This window comes from Passer montanus, unplaced genomic scaffold (genome assembly GCF_014805655.1).
Source record: "Passer montanus isolate IOZ18808 unplaced genomic scaffold, ASM1480565v1 scaffold1, whole genome shotgun sequence".
NCBI classification, from domain to species: domain Eukaryota; kingdom Metazoa; phylum Chordata; class Aves; order Passeriformes; family Passeridae; genus Passer; species Passer montanus.
In genome coordinates this window covers 17,303,446-17,327,874 of record NW_024356504.1, presented here as the reverse complement: position 1 = coordinate 17,327,874, position 24,429 = coordinate 17,303,446, and the positions used below count along the sequence as shown (strand labels likewise).

Here is a 24,429-nt window from a genome sequence, read left to right as displayed (position 1 = left end):
GATGGGGCACCTTCCACTAGACCAGAGTGCTCAAAGCCTCATCCAGCCTGGCCATGCCCTTGGTGTGGCAGCTCTGCTCCTGCAGGCAGGATGTGCACACAAGCACAAAGGCTGGCAAGATTTCTTTGGGGTGTGGAAGCACTGTGAGGTGAACTGTGGTGGTATCACCTTGCCAGTGTTAAGAGTGTTTGTGCCAGTCAGCTGATAGTTGAGAATCTGGTAACAGCAAATGGGAAACCTAAAATTGCTTAAATTCAGTGTGTTTTGAAGTTATGTTGTCTGTCTGCATTTACTGTGAAATGTATATTAGGAATCAGCTCTTTGTACTAATTTTCTTTGTGTCTGTTAGAACTATACTCTATTAAAAGACAGCAAGTTTTGCCTTGTATTGCCATGACTCTCCATTTGACTGATGTCAAGTGACATAGTTGTGTTGGGTCTAATTGGAAATCCTGCAGCAAATGGAGGCATCAGCGCTTGTGCAGTGACATGGAACAAATGTCTGCTTTTAACAACTTGGGAGGATTTTGTGTCTCACTGTTGGGAGCTTAAATAAAGGGTCGCCGCTCGTTCAGTGTGGTACAGAGCTGGGCTTTACAGGCTTTTACTGATGTACACCCATCACCAGAGTTGTCTGATGGAGCCAGACCTGGTCATACTCTAATTTCTGTAACAGCTCTGTAAATATAGACACCTCGAGCTTTCACATTGGAATTAAAAGTGCACCTGAGTTTTGGAGGAAATTCTGTTGGCTTGTAGCTGATGGAGTCCATCCTGATGCACCAAATTGTTTAACCCAATACTCCTCAATAAACTGTGTATTTGTGTGTGCTCTCATCTGTTTGAGAGCACACACAAATGAATGATCCTTGTGCAAATACTGCAGTATGCTCCTACTTTTATAAATGAAGCCCTTGGAGAAGGCAGTTGTGTACCTTGATTAACTGTGAGATGCTCAGAGGGGCACTGCAGTGTTGTAATCTGAGGCACCAAGGGTGCCATTGCTGTGCTGCTGTTGTGTGCATGGCTGAACTGCTTGACCTCCAAAAGGAATTTCTCACTCAATGGTTGGATGTGGTATGGAAAGCTGAAACTGCACACAGGTTTTAGGAGGTGCATGCTCTTACAGATTGGAATATTTTGTCTGTCTGGCTAGAGCTTTTCTTCCAGGCCTGTATGGGTGGCTTTCCTGGTTTTCCTGTCTGCCTCTTCTACTTTATTTCCCTTTAGGTATTTGGGAAGTTGTTACCTGCATAATGTTGCTGGAATATGAACAAGTTATGTGAGTAGGTCTGCTTGTGAAAGACTACTAGCTTCAATCCCCATCAAGATCTGAACTTTCTTGTTGCCTTCAAAGAACTCTGCTTCTGTCTTTATGTTGGTCAGGTCCCATTCTCTACTTGCAGTTTAATCTCTTTCCTTCTGGAATTTCCTGTTCTATAAGCCTACAGAAAGTTAATGAGGTTTCCTAAGCAGGAGAGCATGTGTGGAGAAAAGTGCTGTGAAAAGTGGCACCTAGAGGTGGTGTGATGGGAACTGGTACTGCAGATGAATGGGAGGGCAGGACCTGACATCTTGGACTAAATGACAGTGCTTTGAAGGTGGAGATCTGAAACTTCAATTTGCAGAACAGCTAGAGAGTGATGATGGTGTGAAAAGAAGGATCATCCATGAAAAAAGGTATCTGTAAGATAATTCCCTTACAGGAGCAGTGGTACAAATGGGGCATATATTTTGGAAAGGTGGAAGGGAGAGGCTTTGTAATAGCAGAAAGGTGAGCTGCTGAGAGCCATATGAGAGCTTAAAGCTCTTTAATACAGATGAGATGGGCTGGATTTTAGGTCTGCATGAAATACTGCAAGTTTAATGAACTTGAAAAGTATCTTTCAGGTTTCTATCAGTGAGATATCTGGAACTGATGCTAATTGATGGCCCTCTGATAGGCATTTCTGAGTTTTCTGGTGGCCATTTTCAGGAGGAAGTATTGCATGAGAATTGTAGCAGAGTGTGCTGAAGCTGGGCAAACACTTAATGAGAGTTACTGACTTTCTAGGTGGTAGCTCTGTTACAAAACTAACTCGTGAAAGCTGGTGTCAGGGTGGCTTGCTGGCTTTTTTGTCTGTGGAAAGCAGGTTTCTCATGGTGTAGTAGTGAAGTTGTCTAGGTCACATGGGTCCCCATGGGCTCCCTAGTTCTTTCAGCTAATGTAAAGGAGGGAAATAGGATTTAGAAGGGAAAGTTGATTTAGACAGGAGAGCCGGGATGAATTGCTGGAATATGTACTTTATACTCTTGTATGGGTACTCCAGACTTCCATGTGATGTTCTCTGTGTTTTAACTAGAATCCATATTTATCACAGTTGTTTTGCAGGAGTGTGTTTTATGATGATTCCAGGATCACTGGTCAAACATCAATGTAAGTTTGTTGGCACAAAGGGTGGTCCTGCTGTTTTCATGTTCCCAGTCAGAGGGGCTCATTTGGTGCAGCTGCAGCCCTCAAACACTGCTGAGCAGAGGCTGTGCTTTGGGTGGGTGAGACATGGAGTGAGGGAGTGGGGGGCTCTGCAAATGTCCCTGTCTCAAGCCAGTTGTTGTGCAGACAGCTTAATGCTGGCAGCTCAAGAAGCTTGGATAAACCCTCTGGGGAATCTGAAGGTGTGCATGAGCCAGGAGCTTGGAGGAGAAAGGAGCTGCTGATTTTGGAAGAGATGGAGCTGTGGGGAAAGATGAGTGCAGGATGGACTCTGCTATCCTTGTGGGAAGGTATCCAGTGGTGACTCTCATGTGGCAGTCCGAGAGAAGAGGGCAGGAGGAGAGATTCTGGTCTGCCTTTTTAAACTGGGATAAGGGAATCACAGCAAAGAGAAGAGGCCAAGGGCAGGACTTTTAGGTGGTGTTCATCAGGGTGGGAGTTGAGCCAGGAAAAAATTCTGGTATGTCAAGAAGATGCCCTGAGCCTGTTTATCTTCCTTCTCTTTACTTCATGCCTATCACCATTGAAGTCTGGCATCTTCAGACTGGGAGGATGGAAATAAAGTGTGTTACTGGGGGGCTGTTTTCCAGGGATCAGAGGGGCACTTGAGATAAATGAGAGCAGCAGTTCTGGTAAGTGAACGTGTGCTAGAAAATGGCTCTACAGCCAAACTTGGCTGCGGAACAATTAAAACAAAAATGCCCTAAAACCTGCTTTTTCAGTCAGGAAAGGTGTGGTAGGGTTGGAACAATGGGAAGTCTGGAACTTAATTAAGAGTCAGATCCTGCTGCCACTGAAGTTGGAGAAACTCAAATTGACCCCAAATGCAGCAATGTGCCATGTGCAGGCTTTCCGGAGATGGGACAGAATTTTGGATGAACAGCACCTCCCGTGTGTGGAAGATCTGTCTATTTATTTTTAGTTTGAGCTCTTCAAATGCTGTTAATAACATGCCTGTGTTGCTTGTGTGCGTGTTAATAAGGATTAATTTACATTTGAATTTTGTTTCTTATGGAAATTTTTTTCTGGGAGACATTCCTTTGAGGCATTCCTTTAATAATAAGTAATTGGGGGGGTAACCAATCTTGTTTAGTCTTTTGTTACGGAAGTCAGAGTTTGTGATTGAAATTTATGATTTTCCTCTCCCACTATTTGAAGCTTTTGAATCTGTATTTCTATGTGATAGTTTGTGATTTTAAAGTAACAACACATTGATAGTTATTTTTTTAGTCAATTATATGTGAATTTACATCAGAAATTTTGGCTTCTGTACTAGTTTCTTTGGTATTTTGTAAATGTGGCATCTTCTAAACCTGCTATTTTGTATAAAACTTACATAATAGAAGATGGGGAAAAAATCTTGGGCTATTACATTTTTTTTGACTGCCCTAGGAATGGATATGGGAACAACCCCAGCCCTCTGCTGTTTTGTGCTGTTGGAGGAGTGCACCAGTTTTGAAGCTGTGAGCTCTCAGCCATGTGGAGCTTGGTTTATTGTTTAGGGAGCTATAAAAGATAACTCGAAGGAAGTGAGGCTGTTATCTGTGGACTTCCATTGGCTCTGTAGAGATCCACGTCCTTATTAGAGAGTGTGTAGATCACTGTATGTTTCAGAAGGCTGAAAACTATTGCTTAGGAGTTGGGGGTGGGGAATCCTTTTTTGGCAGATGACAAATGCTTATGTTTTTCTGCTTTTTACTGTGGTATAGGCAATGTTTGTATCTATAACAAAAAATAAATTGTTGGTCAGAATTCTTAGTTCTGATTTTCTTTATTTGATTTGAATATCTTAAGTTAAACCCTAACTCTGTTTCAGAAGAAATACTTTATTCATAGAAAATAATTGGTTTCAGTGCAGAAAGAGCTGCTTGGGATTTCATGGACTGTATTACATGGGATATCAGATTAACTGATCTAATGAGGTGCTTCTGCCTGTAAAAATCTGTTACTGATGCAAATAATGTAGGATAAAGGGGTCTTAGTTTGTGCTGCCTGTATTCTTTAAAATAATGTAGCTTGATGCTAGACAGATATTGTTTTAATAATTCTTTCTTCTCTTTTTCTTGCCATTTCCTTTGTACTTCCTAGATCAGTGGTGTGAGGTTCCCTCTGCTTCCAGATGATGTTTGTTTTGATATTCTGAAATCTGCTGTTGGTTATTTTGTGGGAAATCTGACTTGAATAGAATCATTCTAGGTATAAGCATCTGAGGAGAGCAGCAGACTAACCAACATTACAAGCTGGATTGCGATTTGGAATTAAGGTTTTAGTCACGAGAGCTGTCCTTGTCCAGGACACTGGTTGCTTGGGTTCGTGCTGGGTTACCAAATGGGGGTTGTGTCGTTGTATTGAAAGGGTTACTGTTCCATAGCAAATGCAAGAGCTGAAAGTGAGGTATTTGGAAAAGCTGAGCAGCAGACACTTGTTTGTCCCAGGACCTGTGGTAGTGTCCACGTTCTTGCAAGAACTTGGGGGTGCATCCTGCTCCTCTGAGGCTTAGCAGGGAGGGAGATAAGGAGCGAGCCCATGTAGAGCTGAAGGAGGTTCTTTGCCACCAGCGTTCTCTTTCTCACTGACAGGTTCAGTGTTTGCAGATGACATGCTTAATCTGCATATGGATATTGTTTTCATCTTTGTGCCTGTTTTGAATCTCTGCTGTTCAGTGCTCATTTTTGGAACAGTTGCATATCTGTGAGATGAATCTTGTTTTTTCCTTTTATCTAGCATCAAAAGATTAAAAGAAAACTTGAAAAGAAGCATACGTGCTTTTATTTGACTTGCACAGCTAATTTTCTCCTTAATGCTGTGAGTTTCAAGTTGCTGCTGGAAGCAAGTTTGTGCACTTGCACCAGGAGTCTGCAAGGGGAGAGTCACAGGGAGATAAAGGATGGGCTCCTGGGGAGCTGTAGATTGCCTGTTTCCTCATGCCCTGTTGTTAGTGGTGAGCAGTAGGTGATCTGGCTGCGCTGTGGACAGTTGAGCCTCGTGTCAGTCTTTGTCATTTCCTGGGCCTGGTGGGTCTCAGGCTGTGGTGGCCCATGCTTTGTGTAGTGCCATCTTTCAGCAGGGGCTCTGACCAGAGTATGGGCTGGAGCATGGACTCCTTCAATAGAGATAATGCTATTTGATGCCTGATGTCTAAAGCTTTCACTAGAACTAATCTGTATAAAACTTCCTGCAAGTCCTGTTTGTTATGAGAGACCTCTCTGCTTCTCCCCTGATCTTGCAAGATCTGATTTAGAAATACTTAGTGCATGTTTTTTCAACATACATTGTAAATAGTTGGCTTGCAGGTTCACTGCTCTTCTGATTGGCATAGTTAATGATATACATATCTTGAAAGTCTTTGATGCTGGATCAAAAGAAAATAAAATTATTTTGGAAGAATGAGATAAATATAAATTTTTAAATTCTGTAGTGTATTTAATCTGAAAGTATCTGGAATTGCTTTTCAGACCAACAAAATGGCTAAATCCATCACTGAAGCCTGCTGCTCCTACCTGCCTGAACAGTAGACATGGTATAAATTGTTGCTTTCTGTCAAGGGAATTTGACTGGTTTAAATATTGATGCTATGTTCTTCAGTCACCAGGCATGAAGGCAGAGATGGTATTTGGTTCCTAGTTCACAGATAAAGTAGTGAGGCAATAATACAGGGAAAATCTGAAAGTGGGCTTGCAATGTACCCTGCCTCCCTTCTGCCCACTGAATGGGAAGGAAACTGCTCTGAAGATTTAAGTGTATGTGCTGCATCATTGGTAGAGTTTCATGTGGAGCTGTTCCCCTTCCCTGATGGCTGCACCAGCAGGTGCATTAGGTACCTTGGCTCTAGGGACCAAGACTGCTCTGGAGCTTCCTTGGCCTGCTCTGGTGTGACTGAGCACAGAACCTGGTGTGCAGTACTGTCACGGGGAGAGCTACAGGACCAGTGTTAGGAATATGCACGGTGCGAGAAAGACCTCCTGTGACTGCATGACTGAAATAGGCTGGCAGGCAAGGTGACTCCACAGTGAAGAGGAAATCCCTGGATATTTTTCACGCTCTTCATTTTTTGCCTTATGTTTCTGTGAAGCTGTAAGTCACCCCCCCAAGTATGGAGGCTGCTCCACAAATTCCTGTTGAAAAGGATTCCTCACTGTGTGGAAGAGAGTCTAGGTGAGTTGCTTGCCAGCCTTGGTCCCTTCTGTGTAAAAACATGATTAAATACTGCAGGTAGGTTTTGTGTGTGTCAGAAGATTACCATTTCAGGTTAAAGACCATCTGTCTGGGGTGCTGAATGATGATCAGCTGAGTGGGAAGTGGATTTCTGCTGGTGCAAAAGTTTGCTGGGAAAGCAGGTGCCCTTGCAGGGATTAGCTTCAGGGGAAAAGGTGTTTTCTGTCTTGCTGCTATATGCAGGTGTTCTAGCTAATGCCACATGCAGATGCTTCTCGTTCCAGGTTAATGATGCTTTGTTCCCCCTGGTCTCAAGGAGGTTGTTTAAAGGAGAGAGAAGTGTATTGACAGGATTCAGTTGTTGAGTCTGGTCTGTTTGCCCAGTCCCTCAGTCCACCACAGTGAATTCACTTTGGAGCCATGGGAAGGGCTTAGTTGCTGCTGAGCTGGCAGCTCTAGCAGCAGGTAATTGCAAATGTGCTTCCAGTATTTTGGGCTCTTGGGAAATAACTGGAGGGCAGAACCTTGCCATTCTCCCTTTCCCAAGCATATTGTATAGTCCAGGTTTGAAAGAAGAAAATGTCTCTTGCAGATCCTTGTCAACCAACCTCAACTGCTCCCAGTCTGACCAGTGAAGGAGCTGTGTGGATTTTCCTTGGTGTTAGTACAAAGAGAGTGATAGTGAAGAGTGGTTAATAATGAAGAGGCTGCTATTGACTCAGCTTGCAGCAAACCCTTCTCCCTCTGTGGTGCTGAGGCTGTAAATGGTGGTGGTGACAAAAGCCAGGTTTGCAAACCACAGGTCTGCACCACAACCAAGCTCTTCTGTGTAAGGAGTCAGAATAGCAGTCCAGTGGCTCATGAGATGACGCTTTAGATACCTTGCAGAGTTTTTGGGCTTTTTCTGTCCTGCTTGCAAGTGTTTGCAGTCAGTAAGGAGATGCATTCCCTGCCTGTAGGAGGTCTTTAAGGAGGTCCTTTAAGCCTCTCTGCTTAAAGGCTGCAAGAGATGACACAGTTGCAGAAGCAGTGCAGAGTGCCCCACTTGGAAGTTGGTTGCCTGTTTTGTTCATTTCTGTTCAGGGGAAAGCTCTGGAGAAAATTTGTTGTAGAGTTTCAGAGGTTGAATGTGAATTTTTAGGAAACCTTAACTGCAAGCTAGGCTATATTTTCTCTATAGTTTTAGGATGTATAGACATTGCAATAATGTGGTATGAGTGTCTACACATTAGTGTGTAAGACTAGCCTGTAGTAACTAATATGTTTTGGTGGTCTCTGTCTTTATGGTATTCAGGCTATCCACAGAAGAAAAAAAAATCTCCTGAGATAAGGTTTTAAAAGAAAGTTTCTATTTCCAGGTAACTTGGGCTGTTTAATTTCATCTCTTGTATGAAGAGCAGTGAGTCTGTTTGAAGGCCTGGGGGCACAAGTTGTGACTCTCACAGCTGGAGTCAGTGGAAGGGCAGGGCTTGTGCTTCATGCAGGAGCTGGGCTGTTATGGACTCAGATTCAGTATACAGTGTCCAAGTTTGTAAAGTCCTCCCTCCTTCCTGAGTCTCTTACCTGTTCTTTAGAGAAAATGTTTGGATATTGGCCCATTGTAGTGATTTGAAAATGGGGTTGGTGTCAAGACATCTGAGGTTGGGGAAAGATGTCTAACTTAAGATCAGCTTGTTTCTTACCCCTTCCAGAGCCAACAGCTAAAGAAGATGTGGTTTTTAATGATACAGTGGTGAGACAATTTCCATGTGGTCTGGGAAATGGTGCAAATCTCTTTTTTGACACAGTTTTGTGCAATTTAGTTTAAACTTCTCTCTAATAAGTAAAATGCTGCAAGCCTAAAGTAAATTTTCTATTGCTTTGAGTAGCCTGGAGCCTTTTCTACAAGGTTTAACTCACTTAGTGTGGCATAAATGAGTTTGATTTAGTTGGGAAAGGGCTGGTCTGTGCGTTATTCTGGCTTTGGTAGCAGGTCTTGAAAAGCAGCACAACTGAGTCATTCTGATATGGAACCCAAGACAGAGCATGCTGAATATGCTGAGGGTGTTTTCCTTTTCATGCAGAGTTCAGCATGTGTGTTTTATGAAGTTAGGTGTATGGGTGGTTAGAAAGTTGTTCTGAAGAGCCAAAAGTTTGTTAAGATATATTGACTGCTGTTGAATAATGAATGTCACAAATATGAGGAGTTTTATTGGGTCTTGGAGCAGGTCTCAGCATGATGGACTCTGAATGCATCTTACTTGCAGTGAGGAGAAAGCTCTTTCATGTTCCCTGAGAGAGCCCTCCTCTAATACATTATTCCAAGAAATCTCATGATGTACATGCTCTGTATTTCTCAAAGCTTGGCTCAAAGTAAGTTTTGTCAAGAAGAAAATTGTGTTTCTTTGTGTGTTTAAGTTGGCATAATTGGTATAGAATTTGCTAAGGATCCTGCAGGGGAAGAAAGGATGGATATGGTTTGAATTTCAGACATAGGAGAAGGAGCCTAAGGTTCAGCGTAGTCTTTATATACTTCATGATTGTACATCAATCTTGATTTAAGCCAGTATTGGAGAGTTTTATTAACCAGGGTGTCAGCCTTATGCTGGGGAGTAACTTTTATTAACCAGTTTAGTGTATTTCTACAGAGGATTGCTAATAAGAGTCTATCACTCTGCCTTTTATTGTTCATAAAGAATGCTTACCAACTAATAACTTACATTGCTGTTAATGTGTTTCTAATGGCAAGGGAGGAAATTTTGAGGCTTTGTAGGTATTGTAATACCAGGGACTTCAGGAAACAGTCAAATCCAGTTTATTGTTCACAGAAGACAAATGAATATACCCGGATGTCTTCTGTCAGATATTTATCCAACCTATGCTTAAAATACATCCTTTGAAGATTTCACATTCTTCTGAATTAGTCTGCTCCAGTGCCCCTCTGCTCTGCATGTTTAATTTTCTTTCTAGCTAATCTAAGAGGATTTCTCTTTATCCTTCTCCTGGAGGATATGGGAAAAGATGATCACCCCCTTTGTTCAAGTCCACGCTAGCAAAATCTCTTCAATGTGGTTTTCACTACAATTGTTAACGTGTGCCAAATGAGGCTGGTGGTTTGTGCCTTGTTCTGCACTGTGTTGGCAGAGCTTTGTCTGTGCTGCTGCTGCTGGGATTCTGGGGGGAGGGCACACCACTCTTTTCATCCCAGAAAGGTGCTAAGTAATTGAAGGGTAGAGAAGAACTTCTCTGCCTGTAGGTAGGTGTGCTCAAAGGCAAAGGCCTTGTTTATGCCTCCTTTTCATTGAGGGGTCATGTGCCCTTGGAGGTGTAACATCTTCATTATTTAATGAAGAGCTAAAGAGTCTTTAGCCATTTTATGGTAGCTGCTCTGGTTTCCAGCTCCAGTTCTGTAGCAGTGTCATTAACAAAGAGCTGGGGGGAGATGTGGGATGAAGCTTTAAAGGAATTGTCGTGGGCAGAGAGAGTTTTTGTAATCTCTAGAAAGGCACAGCATGTGGCAGGGAAAGGAGCACGCTGGCAGATGGGGTGAGTGCAGCTACAGTCATACCAAGGAGACACTGCTGTGAGGCTTTCTTGCTGTGGCAGACAAGTGGGTCACAATGTTGAAATGTCACTCTGACTGGGAACTTCAGCTGTGATCAAAAATGTGATGATGTGAATTAAGGGCATTTCTGGGAAGGGAACCTGTAGAAGAGGTAGTCTAGATCTTTGTGCATAGAGAGTTTTGCCCTTGAAGACAGGGTTCAAATCAGTCTCCTCTGGATGAACTTGCATGTACAGCATGAAAAGCAACAGCAGAGAGGAGAAGCAGCTTTGGAGGCTGCAGCAGCAATGTCCTGTACAAGTAAGCTGGGCTGTAGTTTCCCTTGGTGGTCACCGTGCTTATGGAGTGTCTTACAGTCATCTGATGTATGTGGCAGAAGTGATGGGTGGTGTTAATGGTGCTTTGGTTTGTGACTGTCTGTTTAAGGCTCATAGTCTTCCCTGTCTGTTCTTTGGTGGAGCTCTCTTTTTGGTGTTCCTGGTGAGCTTTGCAGCCTGAGGAAGACTGTGCCTTTCACATGCACTGCGGCTGCACTGCACTGTGCTGCTGCAGTGAGCACCTGCAAGAAGCCAGCAGTGGCTCTTAGGCTTGCCTCAGAAGAAGTTCTTGAGCTGCTATTATGTGAGCAGAAAACTGGTTTGACTTGTGCTGCTCTCCCCTAGTTTGGTGAGGACACGGAGCTGTGTCTGTCAGCTCCCTGCTGAGTGTTGGGCTTGCTCTTTGCTCAGTGTGGCTGCGAGGCAGCTGTGGCCAGACCCCATCACCTGTGGGTGGGAAGAGGCCCTGAGCAGCAGCTTTGGAGGGCAGGCTTGGGAGACCCATCCTACCTCTGCTACAACAACTCTGTTTTGTGGTGCCCAGAGTCACCTGGGAGCACGCCAATTCCTGTCTGTAAAGTCAGAGAATTTCTTCAACTTCTTGCAGTGTAGGCTGGAAGGGTGCTGTGTGCCACCATGCTGCTTTGTACAGATGAAAGGAACAATAAAACCAGTGCTGCTGTAGATTGGTGTTATATGCTTTCTCAAACCTTCCTAAGGAAGGATTTGGGATTGTTTTCCATGGGTATTTTTCCTGGGATCTTGTATTTCTTGCTGGCGTATCTTGACTCCTAGTCCTACTTATCTAGTGATCAAGAAGAATTTTATGGAAATATAATGTAACTGCATTAACCTGTCTTGCAAAATAAAGTTTTCACTATCTTGGATGATTTAATGAGTCACTTAAAGAAGCCATCAAAGCCCGTGTAAGGTCAGCGTATAATTGGGCAACTCTTTAAAGAGCATGTGGTCTCTGTAGTGGACTGAAGTAGCTTAGTAACTAAAAATCTGTTTCTGGAATTTTTCTTCCCTATCTAATAGAATTTAGGTGACTCTGAATTAAGTCATCAAAAGGAGAGAAATTTGCAGTAACAGCTGATTTCCCTGTCCTGTTTCTGGACAGAGAGATTGTGAATGCAAGCTGGCTCAAGGTTCTGGTTTTGTGCTAGTCTGATGGGTCAGAATCTGGCCTGTAGCAGCTAATCCCAATTCCTTACTTTTGGCTGATGAAAATGTCAGGATACAGCAGAAACCACTGCAGGGTCTGCATATCTCTTGAAGATTTTTTTAAAAAGAAAGAGTTAATAAAGAATCTGCTTTGTATCCATGTTGCTTTGTGGTTGTGGCATCTTCTTTGATGTATGAATTCAGACAAGGAACAGAATGTATATGTGCACACTCAAATTCCCAGTCCTTTGAAAGATGGAGGCGAAATCTCTTTAAATGGTGATGTGAGTATAACGAGTAGGTCTGCATGGATAGTTTTTTCCTGCATCTATAGATCTCAGACTGAACCACATTTGTTACTGGACTGCATGCTGGCACAGTCCCAGTACTGCAGGCAGATGTATATGAAAAGCCAAATAATGCCTCCTTCCAACATACAGTACTGCTAGACCTCAGTGTGACAAGTTTATGATAGTAATAATGTTCTGTAGTTCTAGAGGAGGATATGAAAACTAATGAAAAACACTACCTCGTATCTCCTTGCTATGGTGCAGGAAAGTGCTATTAACCTACAGGAGGAAAAGGATGAAGGGCAAGAGGAGGCATAACTGTAGCTGCCTCTGCTTCTGAGTCAGTTTGTGGTGTTGATTTTGTGGAAGACTTAGCAACTTATCTGCTTGACTTCTTTTACAGTGTCTGTTCTTAAGAAAAAGCAGCCACTTGATCTCTAACCTGTACTACAAGCAGTGTTATCTGAAAAGCATATTATGTTTCTGTGTTATCCTTGGGCATTGTCATATTTTAAATCCTCTAAATGATGTTTTCTAGCCTGACACAGTTACTATCTGTGAAACTCAATCTCCAATTCAGCTGAAACAGCCTCTGTGCCATAGACTGCAAGAGAGTTGCCAGCAGCAATCCCTCCTCCTTCCTGAATCACACTGCCACGGACAGACCGATAGAGAAATAGTAATTGAAGCCTATCGCTGTGTGACTTTGAAGTTTTTACTTTTATCAGATGATGTTAAGTTAAACCTCCTAGATAAATGAACCAAAAGCCCAATGCCTTTTTCTTTGCTGAAAAGAATAACTCAATTCCTGTTATGACTGGCAGTATTTGAACTTGAAGTGTGTATCCTGTTCCCTGGTCTGTGTTGCAGATCCTTTTTTAGGAAACACCGCTGAAGTTCAAGATTGTCATGGGTCAGATCATGTAGCTGGAGTCTTTGGGGGCCACAAAATGTTGCCTGGCTTATACTACTGTACATAGAGAAGGATTAAAAAATAAAGTAAGGTTTTTTTTGTTTCACAATCTGCCAGTGGGGTCTTACAGGTGGTGACACAGCAGCTCATTAAACCTGGTTTTGGATTGACCGGGCAGTTTCTAACTAGAATGTAAAAAAGTGTTGCAGGCTTTAATGAACACTAGAAGTCAGTTAGAAGTCAAGATCTAAATGTTAAGAATCAAGTACAACAAAACACCTTCTCTAGAAATGTGGCCTGACTGATCTAATTTGAGCAGTGGAGGGGAGATGGTGTTGAACTAATTGGCCTTTGGAAACAAATTCTCAGCTGAATTTATTGAAAAGGCCCATTCTTATGCTAAAAGTAAAGAGTTACTGTTTCATTTTACTTGGTTTGGAATATGCAGGAAGGCTGGCTGGGATGGGAGGAAGCAGTCTGGCAATCTTTTCAGGTCAGGTTAACAACGGCACACTATCACACCCAGCATTCTGTCTGTCTTATTTCAGAATTCACAAGACATCACGTTTTGGAGTTCTAAGAGTGACCATGCTTTCTTTCCCATCTCTGTGAAAGTTTGGTTGCTTTATTTAAAACAAAAAGTAATGCTAATGAGATACTTCAGTTTAGAATAGGTGTCTCAAAGAAAATAAACCACTTCTGGAGTTATAGGAGCGGGAATGCTTATATAGCTTCCAACCTGTTCAGCAGAAAGCAGGGATGCTGATCTTGTCAGCAAGTGTCCATTGAGAACAAAGGTGAGAAAATAACAGAATTACAAAACAAGGCATCAGTCTTCTAAAATCACACACACAAAAAAAAAGGTTATTTAAACACTTGATTCAGCTTAGGCATTGTTATGTTGAAAATAACAATAAGAGTTGTGAAGGAGAGAAAAATGTAGTGAAAGCCTTGTGAAAGGTGAGTAGAGCCTGCCCAGGGGTACCTGCTTGGTCTGGTGTCAGCTCTTTGTGTACCTGTGCTGAACCCCGAGTGGCTTCTTTTGTTACACGTACAGCTTCTGTTCCTCTGATCTCTTTCAGGTCTAAAGAGTTCCGTTTAAGATAATTAATCCAGGAACTAATGATTTAGTTGAACACTTAATTAATACTTTACTTTTATTAATCCACAAGAATTTGTGGAAACCTTTTAATGTGAGGGATGCTTGTTTGTGTAGCTGTGGCACTAGAGCATTGATAGGAGCTGTTTGCCTGACTTGTTTAAATGTGTTTCTAGAGCTGGATATAGAAGCCAGAATGTATGTGGTTTGTCTCTATAATTTTCCAATTGGTTTTCCACTTGTGCTGTCAGCTGCTCAGATGGCTTGTTCTTTTCCCTTAGCAAAAGGCTGGCTCCCTCAAGCAGTGCAGGATGCAGAATTCCCTTCTCTTCCCTTGTTTGTGGTTGATTTTTTTTTGTTTGTTTGTGCTTTGGTTTGGCGGAGTTTTTTTTTTCTGTTTTTAATTTGTTGGGGGTGTTCGGTTGTTTGTTTCTTTTGGTTTTGGGTTGTTTTTTTTTTTTCTGTTTTTAATTTGTTGGGGGCGTTCAGTTGTTTGTTTCTTTTGGTTTTGGGTTTTTTTTTTGTCTGTAAAATGCTTGCAGTTGAACAGGTCTGGAGACTGGATTGCTTCAGCCACAGAAACAGACCTGGAACAGGCACTGCTTGAGCGGTCCTACCAGTGTCAGCCCATGCACGTGTCCCAAGCTGAATCTTGAACCAGTGATTGCCAGGGTGTTCACCTCACTGTGCTGTGGCTGGGCTTCCCCAGGTGCCATTTGCAGGAGTTTTTCATAGCAGTGAGTTTCCAACACAACTGCAGTAGTCAGAAGAATCTCTCCAGGCAGGTTTGTTGAAGAGTTGTCCCATGGTGACTACTGTCACCTCTTTCAGATCTGGAATGTCAGGTGAGTTGGTTGATAAGGAGTGGTTTTTGTATGGAATTGGGTTTTCCAGACAGCTCATTAGAAAAGGCACAAGTACACAGCAGAGCCACAGTGGGACTGCACAGTGCTTGGTGCATGTGGTGTTTGCTCCAGAGCAGTTCTGCAGACATTTCCAAGGCAAGAAAACTACCCTTGATGTGTGCAGGTGTCCCAGACCGTGTTACTTGTGGATAGATAGCCTGCCTGAGACTGCAAAGCATTTTTGGGTTCCTGACCACAAGCCAGGCATCCATGTGGCCTGAGGGTGTGCCCTGATTTAGATGCATTGTGCTTCACTATGCTGTCATATAATTGAGTATCTGTTGGACACAACTAAAAAGGCATCTGTTTTCAGTCTGAGGGAGGAAAACAGATGTTTTATTCTCTTGTGAGAGCTCACAGTGATGCATCAGCTGTTGCTGCAGATCTCAATGATGACAGCCAAAAAGGCAAAGACACACAGGTCAAAAGGAGTTGAGGAGATCAACATGAAATAATTTCTATTTCCTTTGTGTTAAGTGACATGTGGGATTTAGTTCTGAAGCATGTGGAAAGCATTACCCTCTAAGCTAGAATTAACTTTTAAATGGATAGGGACAGAATATTTTTTCATTGGTTTCCTAGACCAGATAGATCAAAGTCTTGGAAAAGATCTTATTGCCAAAAGTTGAACGATATTAAAAATGATGCTTGACTTGATCAAGACCTGTGCTAAGAGCTGGATGTAAGACATAGTTAGTTGCAAGAGGCATGCACAGGCTACAGAGTGGTTGGAGCTGCTGAGCCAAAAGCTGTGTGAGAAGGTCTGCGGAGTGCTAGGCTTGGGCCAGTGGTGTCACTGCAATCAAACGTCCCTGTCCCTTGCAGGATCACACAGCAGCTCAAGCAGAGTGCATGCTGACAGCTGCCCAGCTTGCAGACAGGCACTGGTATGTATCTGCTGGTGTGAGATCTGGTTCCACCGGCACAGGCACGCTCAGAGGAGCAGGTCAGCACTGGGACTGTCCCTTCTGAGTTCTTGTGGCACTGTTTTTGCTGGCATCCTGGTTTTAGCTGGAGTATAGCACTGATGGTAGGCCTCTGAAAGTTTTCCCTTTGTTTGGCATGAATTGAAAAGCAGTAATTAAGAATAGCTTGGAGAGGGAGTAAGAGGGAACGGCAAAAGAAGAAACTGGTGTAGTCAACAGCTTAGGCAGTTGCTCTCAGTCTCCACTGACCTTACGGAACAGTGGGAAGCACCATGCTGTATGGGCTGTGCTAGGTCTTGTGGCTGTAGATGCTGGGTGAGGTGTTGCTCAGGTGCACCCTCACTGGTGTAGGTGAGACTGGGAAGTGTTTTAACCCATGTCTTTAAGGGTCATCCTCTGGGCTTTCCTCTGTGGAATTCTTTCTTCCTACCTCTCACCCTCTTCTCTACCTAGCACCCATCTCTCCACTTTCCTGTGCTGTTGTGTCTTTCTGTGGCTAACAAAGACATCTTGTACCTCTCTTCTTTTCTCAATGGAGTTCTTCACTGTTGCACCATTCAGCTGTTGCTGATTGTGTCTGGAGACACTCTCCAAAGGCGTAGGACTGTGTGGTACATGCTGAGCAGGCAGTCTGTCTGTGCAGGGTGGGAGGTGCTGTGAAAGCTCTAGGTCTTACGGTGTTTCCAGAGTGTTACAAAGACTGCAGCTACTGAAAATGCTATTGCATTTTTAATTGCATGTGTTCCTTTCTTCCCAAAAAGGCAAGAACAAAGCTTCATTAGCTACGATCTAGTAAGAGCTGTCATCATCCACTAAGTTTCCTACTCAATTTGGCTGCTGCCTACTCCTCACCACTGTGGCTGCTCTGCCTCCCTGACTGATCCCCAGCTTTTTTCACGTTGCCAACAGCTGGTGGGACTTTGCTCTGTCTACACCTCTTTGGTGCCCTCCTCATGAGGCTGGCCATGCATCCTGTCATCGTTGCATTGCAGTTTTGCTGTTCCTCATAAAAGCTGGTGTTGAATGGTGTAATCTCGAAGTGCAGATGTTCAAAAACTTGGGAACTAGTTCTGAATATTTGAGCATCCTCACAGTTGTTACTAGACTTTGTGAGTCCTAAGGGAGCAGAAGATTGTCAGTGATGATCTGCTAGGTTGTGTGCTTGCCTTGTTTTTTTTCCAGATGCTGTCTAAACCCTCAGAAACACTTCTGTTCCAGTTTTAAAATGTGTTGACCCTTTCTATTATTGTAGTGTTAGAGATGGAGTTGGGGTCAGTGCTTCTGTGCTAGGAGCTTTTGAGGTGCTCCAGCTAATATGGTTCTGCCGCAGGCAGATTCCCAGTGCGATTTCTCACTTGCTCTGTGCACTGTAGCAGCCTTTTGCTGCTAATGGAGGGGAAGGCAATGTTATTAGGTAAAGCAGCCTGCTCTGTTAATAAGGCACATTGCTGTGCTGGCAATTGATTAGTTGCCATAATACAGGCTTTCTATTTTTCTGAAAAAAACAAAAACAAAACAAAACAAAAAAAAACAACAAAACAGGGCAATGCAATGGCCTTTTTATTTTCCTTGCCGTATTCTGTGTGCTTTTCTGTAATAGCCCTCATTGTATGAGGCTTCATTATGCCTTGAGCTCTGAAATGCAACTAGTTACCAAAGCTACAGGGAAGTAGTGGTCCTGATCCGGGGACAAGATCTCATCAGTGCTCACAGAGTTACATTAATTTTTCCCTCCTGGCTGAGGACCTGGCTGCAAGTGTAAATGCTCAGCTGGGGGCAGTGGAAATGTACGGAATAGTGGCAGTGTTTGTGACTAAGAAATTTAACTGTTTTGTGGTGAGGAACCAAAGGCAATAGCAGTGGGTAGTGCAGGTGCTTTGTTTTGATGTCGTTTCATGTGAAGACACTAGGATTGAGTATCCATAGCTGTAAGGTGCTGCATAAGCAGGACCACCTTTCTGAAAAAATGGTGCTGCTGCTGTGTTTCCAGCAGTGTTTGGGGTAATTGAGATGTGAAAGTGTGAAGTAAGTTGTAACTCTGCTTTCAACTGCAAAGTCTCCTGTTACATTACCATGAGTGCTGCTTCCCCAGAGACTTAGCAGACTGTATTTTGTGTCAGTGGTGATTTACCTGCTGTGCTGTCTGGAGCTTTGACCTTGCTCAGGATAGAAAAGCTTCCTGTACTCCACAGCAGTGACTCTGCAACTTGTGCTTCCCTCCATGTCTTTTGGAGAAAGCCCAGTGGCTGCTCCTTTTCTCATCATACACAAACACTCAAGGACCAGTTGAGAATCTTTGCAAAACAGGGTGAATTCATTCTTTGGAACTCCCCCTTCAGTTCCCCTGAGCAGAGGCAGGGTAGGGAGCACTGTGATTGAGGGCTGACTTGGTCCAGCTCTTTCACCTGGGACATAATTGTCAGCTCTTCTGGAAGCAGATGTCTGCATTTCAGGGTGATCGTGTTCTTTCAAGCATCACCCTGTTTGTCTTTGTGGAATTTTTGTAATGATAACTTTTGTGCTCTGTGGTGCATTTTCTTTAAATTGCTTTGAATTTCTCATTCATTCTACCAAATCTCTAGCTTTTAGATCGAGACAACTGAGGGGCTTTTGTTGGCTTTTTTTACTGAATCCAGAAGATAATTACTGGAATTTCTTGCTTTTGCACATGAAAGGTGCCTTTGTGTCCTAACAGTAGCGGTAAAAATACATCTCTGTAGCAATTATTTCTGACAGCCTTTTCTTAATGTCTCCCAACATTTAAATGACCTTAGCTCTCTTGGAATTTATTTCAGTGTAGAACTATGCATTTTTTACTGAGTTGCTCATCTGTTACCAGGCTTGTAAATGAAGAAGAGCTTTCAATAACCAGTTTTTTGCTTATTTTACAACTGCTGATGGTTTCATTGGGTGTTTTGGTTCACCTAATTCCATTAGGGAATTTGAGGATTTTCAAGGTGGTGTCTGTGACAAAATGGATGGTATCTCATCAATCTAGAGAAAAAACCCAAGAATATATATTTAAAGTTTCCCCCCGTTCAGCTCTTTGACCATAGTGTGTAGGCATGTCAGTAAAACCAGCTGTGCTACTGTTGCTGCCTTTTTCTTTGCTGGTGTTGGTTTTGCAAATTGTGTTGTACAAAAAAACCTTGGCGTCTGTGTGAGGATTGTTGGGCTGGGGAGATGGACTCATGCTTCCAGTGCAGATGTGGTGCTGCCTTGGAAAATGAATATTAACTCTTGGAATGGCAGAAGGAGATGGACTGTTCCAGGGTGGATGTGGTTATAGTTGTGTGCAGCTATAAGGTGAGATGCAGCATTTCAGAAGCTGATTCCAGGCTTCTGTGACAGGACTTTGGTTACTGCTGTGCTGACCCCAAATACCTGGATTCAAAACTAAATTTGCCAATATCATCTAACTTCAGCTTGGTCTTGAGTGCCCAGTTCAGTTGTGGTGGATGTTTCATGTCACAAGGAATTAGAACTGCTCCCTCTCTGACTGATCAGACCAGCAGTGATGTGAGCCATCTATGCTTGCCTTGGACTTCTCAGTGTGTAATCTGAAGTATTACACTTTTTTTCAAAAGTATATTAAGTTTACTCAAAGTATGCAAGCCCTTCTCCATGTTTTTGCTTATGAATTCAAAAGATTAAGCAACTGTTAAAAAAAAGTGGTTGAATACTCTTACAACTCTTTTTTTTATATTGACATTTAGAAGTCTTGTCTTCCATTTCCCATCCCTTCTCCAAAGAAAACCTCTCAGACTTCAAAGTGAAATAGCTAAGCTGTGTCACCAGTGGTGGCAATCAGCATGAAGCAAGCTGCTGTCACAGCTGCTGTAGAAGCTCTCTCCAGCATTCCCATTTAGGTCCCAAGCTGCCAGGCATGGAAGGTTCAGCAGGAGGCCAGCAGAGTGCAGTGACTTTGAGGATTTTGTGACTTTGTACTGCTCAGCCCACTGCTGCTTCCCTGCAAAGAGAGGGGATGAGGGTTCCCACAGCCACCACCACATCCCTGCTGTGGCATGGTGTGGTGAGTGGAGGGAAAGCCTTGTCTCCCCCCAGTTTGTCCAGGCATCAGGGTAGCCTGGAGCTGATTCACTCTGGTTTCTACCTGCTCAATCAGATGTCGCTGGATTGTGCAGCTTCTTTACCCTTTCATGGGAGTGTGTTTAGGTGTCTTGTTTTAAACTGGGTGGATTTGTCTGGTGTGCTTGGTCACCATGTACTGCTGGAGCAGATGATGGTGGACTGTCTGCTCTCTGATACGGGGAGCTGCCTGCAAGTCTTTCAACACCACCCAGATATTAAAGGACAGATGCTTTGAGTTGTTTTTGTTGACCTCTGAAAAAAGTACTGTCTGTATTGGGAAAGGCTGTGTTGCATCCTGGGAACTAACAAGAGACTTCTTTACTGGGAGAGATGACCTGGCAGTTGGAGAGATGCAGGAGAAGGGTTTGCTGACAGCCCTTGGCACCTACAGAAAGTACTCTGAGACAAGACAAAGCAGCAGCAGATGCCAAATGAGCTGAATACTGGGTGGCACAACTTGCATTATTGACTCTTAGGGAACCTCAGGAGTCAAATGAGCAGAAGCAGACCCTCAGGCTGAGTGAGGGCTGTCACTCTCTGATTCTGAGATCACTCTTTTGGGGGCCCGTGTAAATAGGAGGCTAAAAGATCTGTGCTGATGTAAAGGCCTGGAATAGCTCTGTAGTTATCAGCATTGCAGCATTATCTGGAATTTCGGGTGGAGAGCTGCCCTTCCTGTGCCTTGGTGTGGAGCTGTGCCCGCCAGCTGGCTTCCCTGGGGAGAGGCCTGCATCGGGATCGTGGCAGTGGGATGGCTGCTGGCAGGGCCCATCGCTGCTCCCGAGGTTCCTCCCGGACCTTGGTGTGTGTTAATTCAGGCAGAGCTCAGTAGTGTTCCAGCAGTGAACGGGTGAGCTCTTCAGTGCAGTCAGTCCAAAGCAGCCAGGGCTGGAATTCAATTAATTCTTTGTTCATTTGCCAGCCGTGCCCTCGGTTGTCTGTTATCTGTCTGCAGCGGATCTGTTGACTCTGTCAATCCATACACGATTTCTACTTTTTGCCTCTGACCTTCTGAGGCAGGTGTCACATTGGGGGTGATAAATGAATCCAGCATAGTCGGGAGTAACATTTGCTCACCCCAGTTGCTGTTTCCTCAATAGCTGTCCAAGCACCACTGTAATCATTGTGCCAATTTATGAGGACAACAGCAAAAGTCGTGCAAGGCTTAGTTCATCCTCCTGGCCTTATCCTGGGGGTGAACTGCAGGGTATGTTTGCACTGTGCATGTGTTTCCTTTCATGTTTGAGTGATGAGTTCCCCATACTCTTCCTGGCTTTCGGGCAGTTTGAAGAAGAGATGGATTCCTTCCTCTCCCGGGATCGAATTTATCCCTAGGGCACATCTCTGTAATTGCAGGCAGCACACTTATCTCTGTGCAGGATGCTGCATGATGGGTCTCTGCTCAGACACTGTGAATGGTGACTGGCACTCAGTCCCATTGACTTTCCCTAAAAGCATCTCTCCACTGATGAGGATCTGGAGCCCCCCTCTTGCAGCAGGACCCCAGGCAGGAGCTGCCAGTGAGCTGGCAGACACAGGCAGCGATAGGCCTTGGGGCAGCTGGCTGAGCATTTGTCAATGGTAGATTAAATCCAGTGTGCGAGATGAATGTGAAAGCGAAACACAGCTTAATAAAAACACAAGGAAAAAAAATCTCCCTTGGTGTACGGATAAATGATGTTGAATTAAAAATTGACAGTGTTGAAGGGTCTGTTACTGTGTGGGGAGAAGACTGCAGGCACTTTTTGGAGAATGTGAAGTTGTATGTTGGGAGAAGTTAGGATCCAGGGGTTTGTATTTAGGAAGGTTTTTTTCACAGGAGACTTTGCACGTAGTAGTAGGCTGTTTCCCGTGCCACACCACGCATGGTTCCCTGGGTGTTCCGGCGCCGAATTTGGAGCGCGTCCCTCTGGCAGGCTGGGGGGTGTGGGCTCTGGAGTAGCGCGCGGGGCTCAGCGCGGAGCAGCACCGCGGGGCCCCGCACGGGCACTGCTGAGGGACGGGGAAGGGACAGTGGGGGCGGCGCCGGCAGCCGGGAGCGGCGCCGGGAGGTCCCAGCACCGCATGGCTCCGTACAGCGCCACGGGGAGTTCGGTCCAGCTCGAGCCGAGCGTCGTTCAGAACGCGCCGCGCACACGCCGCGGTGCGAGGTTCCAAAAATTGCGCCGCGCACGGAGCGGGCGCTGCTGTGTTGTTTAAGGCGTTAGCAGGGCTGCTCTCGCCATACGCTCATTGAGCAGCCGCGCAACCCCCAGATAAGGACGGTTGGCGGCCGCTGGGGCGCGCCGCCCGTAGGGGAGCGCGGACCGCGCCGAGGTCCCGGCTCCGCGCCGGCCGGGCGCCGATTTGCATAGAGGGCGGGGCCACCGCGGGGCGGCAGCGGCGCCGCAGCGCGCCCCCTGGCGAGCGGCCGCGGCAGTGCGGGGCACGGCTCCGGTGCGCGGCTGAGGGAGGGACAGCCGCGCTCCCGGTGCGGGCACCGAGCGGCCCTTGTGCGCACCTGTGTGTGTGTGTGTGTGTGTGTGCAACAGCGGCGTACGTGTACGTGCGACAGTGCCATAGAGTATCCTGGGCTGGAAGTGACTCACAGGGACCATTGGCTGGAGTTCCTGGCTCTTGCACAGGACAGCTCCAGCAATCCATATTGCCCGAGAGCCTTGTCCAAACACTCCCTGAGCTCTGGCAGGCGTGGGGCCATGACCACTGTCCTGGTTGTTTGTGTATATTTGTACACTTGTGTGTACGTACAGGGAGCTGGGCTGTGTTGGCACAGTCCCGGGGGCACCACCTCAGAAGCCTGGCTGTCCCTAACATTTCTAGGGGTGATTAACCTCGGTGCTTATCCAAAAACTTAGGGAGAAGTGTCTTGTGCCAGCACAATCATGATCTAAAGAGTTTTGTGAAGTGTTTCACATACAGGCTACATAGTACATTCAGTGTGTGATGTACCTTTTTTTAGTAAGTAAGCTTAATTAGTCAGACCAGGTTTTCTGATCTGCAGCCTGCCATGAAGCTTCTCTCAAACTAGGTGTCTTTCTTTGAATTCCAGTTATGTCATATAAGTGTTTGGTCTAATTTCTGCCATTAAATAATTAAGCAACTCTTAGTGCATACCATTTTCTAATTGTAATAATTACAATGAATTAGAAATGCTAGTTAGAGCAAATACTGAAATGATTTGTGTACCTTGCATATCTATACATATGAATTTAGCACTAAGCAGCAATCACAGTTGCAGTGCACTCTTAATTCCTTGCCTGTTCTGTGCTTGCAGGTGGTTCTCCTGGGGATTGACATCATCTCTGCGCTGGTGTCCCGCTTGCAAGATCGCTTCAAGGCCCAGATTGGCACAGGTGAGGGGTCTCTGTGTGACTGTCACCGTCACTCTGACAGCACCTGCACTGCCTGCTGGACTCAGAGTTGTCCTTCTTCCCAGGAGAGCACTTGGGAGGCTCTCAGTGGTTTTCCTGCTCTGCTGAAGGGCAGCAAGGCTGGTGCCTCCACTGGGCTTTGGGGGGAGAGCAGAGGGGCTCTGCCACTGTTACATTTTTTTCCTGAGGGATTTGAATGTTCCTGTTTTGTTTCCTTAGTGCTGCCAAGTTTACTTGATAGGCTGGGAGATTCTAAGGACTCAGTGAGGGAGCAAGATCAGACCTTGCTGCTGAAAATCATGGAACAAGCTGCTAACCCTCAGGTATGTTCCACAGCATGAGTGACTGGCTGTGTGAAAAAAGGAAACCTTTTTTCTGTCAGAAGGTTTTCTCTGCCATTTTTCTGTCTGAAATGGCTTCATCTCCCTACACCTTGTTGTAAGATGTTTACTTCACTTGGGAAGGCTATTGCCTGACAGGATACACATGGGAGCATGTCAGTGGATTTCCCAAGGAGGGGAGGGGTATATGTCAAGAGTTACTGTTCCAGGGTTTTGGAAGGTACTTGCTTTGTAAGTATGAGTATTGTTTTTAGGTAGTGGGAAGTTACTGTGAAGTTAGCACAAAACAAAGAATTAGTCAGATCTAAAAGTATCTTGCTCCTTTTTGTCCCGTTCTGCTTGGATGGGTGTAAAGCTTGTATTTGAGGTCCAGAGGTGGTGTGGTGTATGTCTGCTGGAAGACAGAATCTGTTTCTTACCCCATCTCATTTTTTTCTCTTTCCTGTCTTCCACAGTACGTGTGGGACAGGATGCTAGGAGGATTCAAACACAAGAATTTTCGGACAAGGGAAGGGATTTGCCTCTGCCTTATTGCAACACTCAATGCGTAAGTCAGGACCTTCTGCAAACCTCATGTGTTGTGTGCATGAACCTGCTCTGATTCATAATGGTGCTTTTTGTTCTTTATTCTAGATCTGGAGCTCAGAGTTTAACACTGAGTAAGATAGTGCCACATATATGTAACTTACTTGGAGATCCAAACAGCCAGGTGAGCTTTTGCTGTGAGTCACATTTAAAGGTTGTGCTGGTAGCCTTCTTGGTAAATGAGCTAATTGTGCTGCTGGTGGTGAACTCTGAACAATGCTGTGCACACAGAACCCTTGGCTGGTTTTGGA

At 44.7% G+C, this 24,429-nt stretch overlaps 1 protein-coding gene and 1 non-coding gene across 20 annotated transcripts in view; one reads left to right on the top strand and one right to left on the bottom strand.

The window, feature by feature from the left end:
- Positions 1–24,429, top strand: part of CLASP1 (cytoplasmic linker associated protein 1) — a 168,105-nt gene that overhangs the window by 21,094 nt on the left and 122,582 nt on the right. For all 19 annotated transcript variants that reach the window (XM_039701680.1, XM_039701830.1, XM_039701839.1 and 16 more), the window contains 4 exons: positions 23,156–23,234; positions 23,472–23,575; positions 24,049–24,140; positions 24,227–24,302. In XM_039701680.1, coding sequence (XP_039557614.1) covers positions 23,156–23,234; positions 23,472–23,575; positions 24,049–24,140; positions 24,227–24,302 — 351 coding nt within the window. The remainder of the gene's footprint in view (positions 1–23,155; positions 23,235–23,471; positions 23,576–24,048; positions 24,141–24,226; positions 24,303–24,429) is intronic.
- On the bottom strand, positions 22,031–22,147 carry LOC120499374. The gene has a single exon (XR_005626867.1). It is a non-coding gene; the product is annotated as a U4atac minor spliceosomal RNA (small nuclear RNA).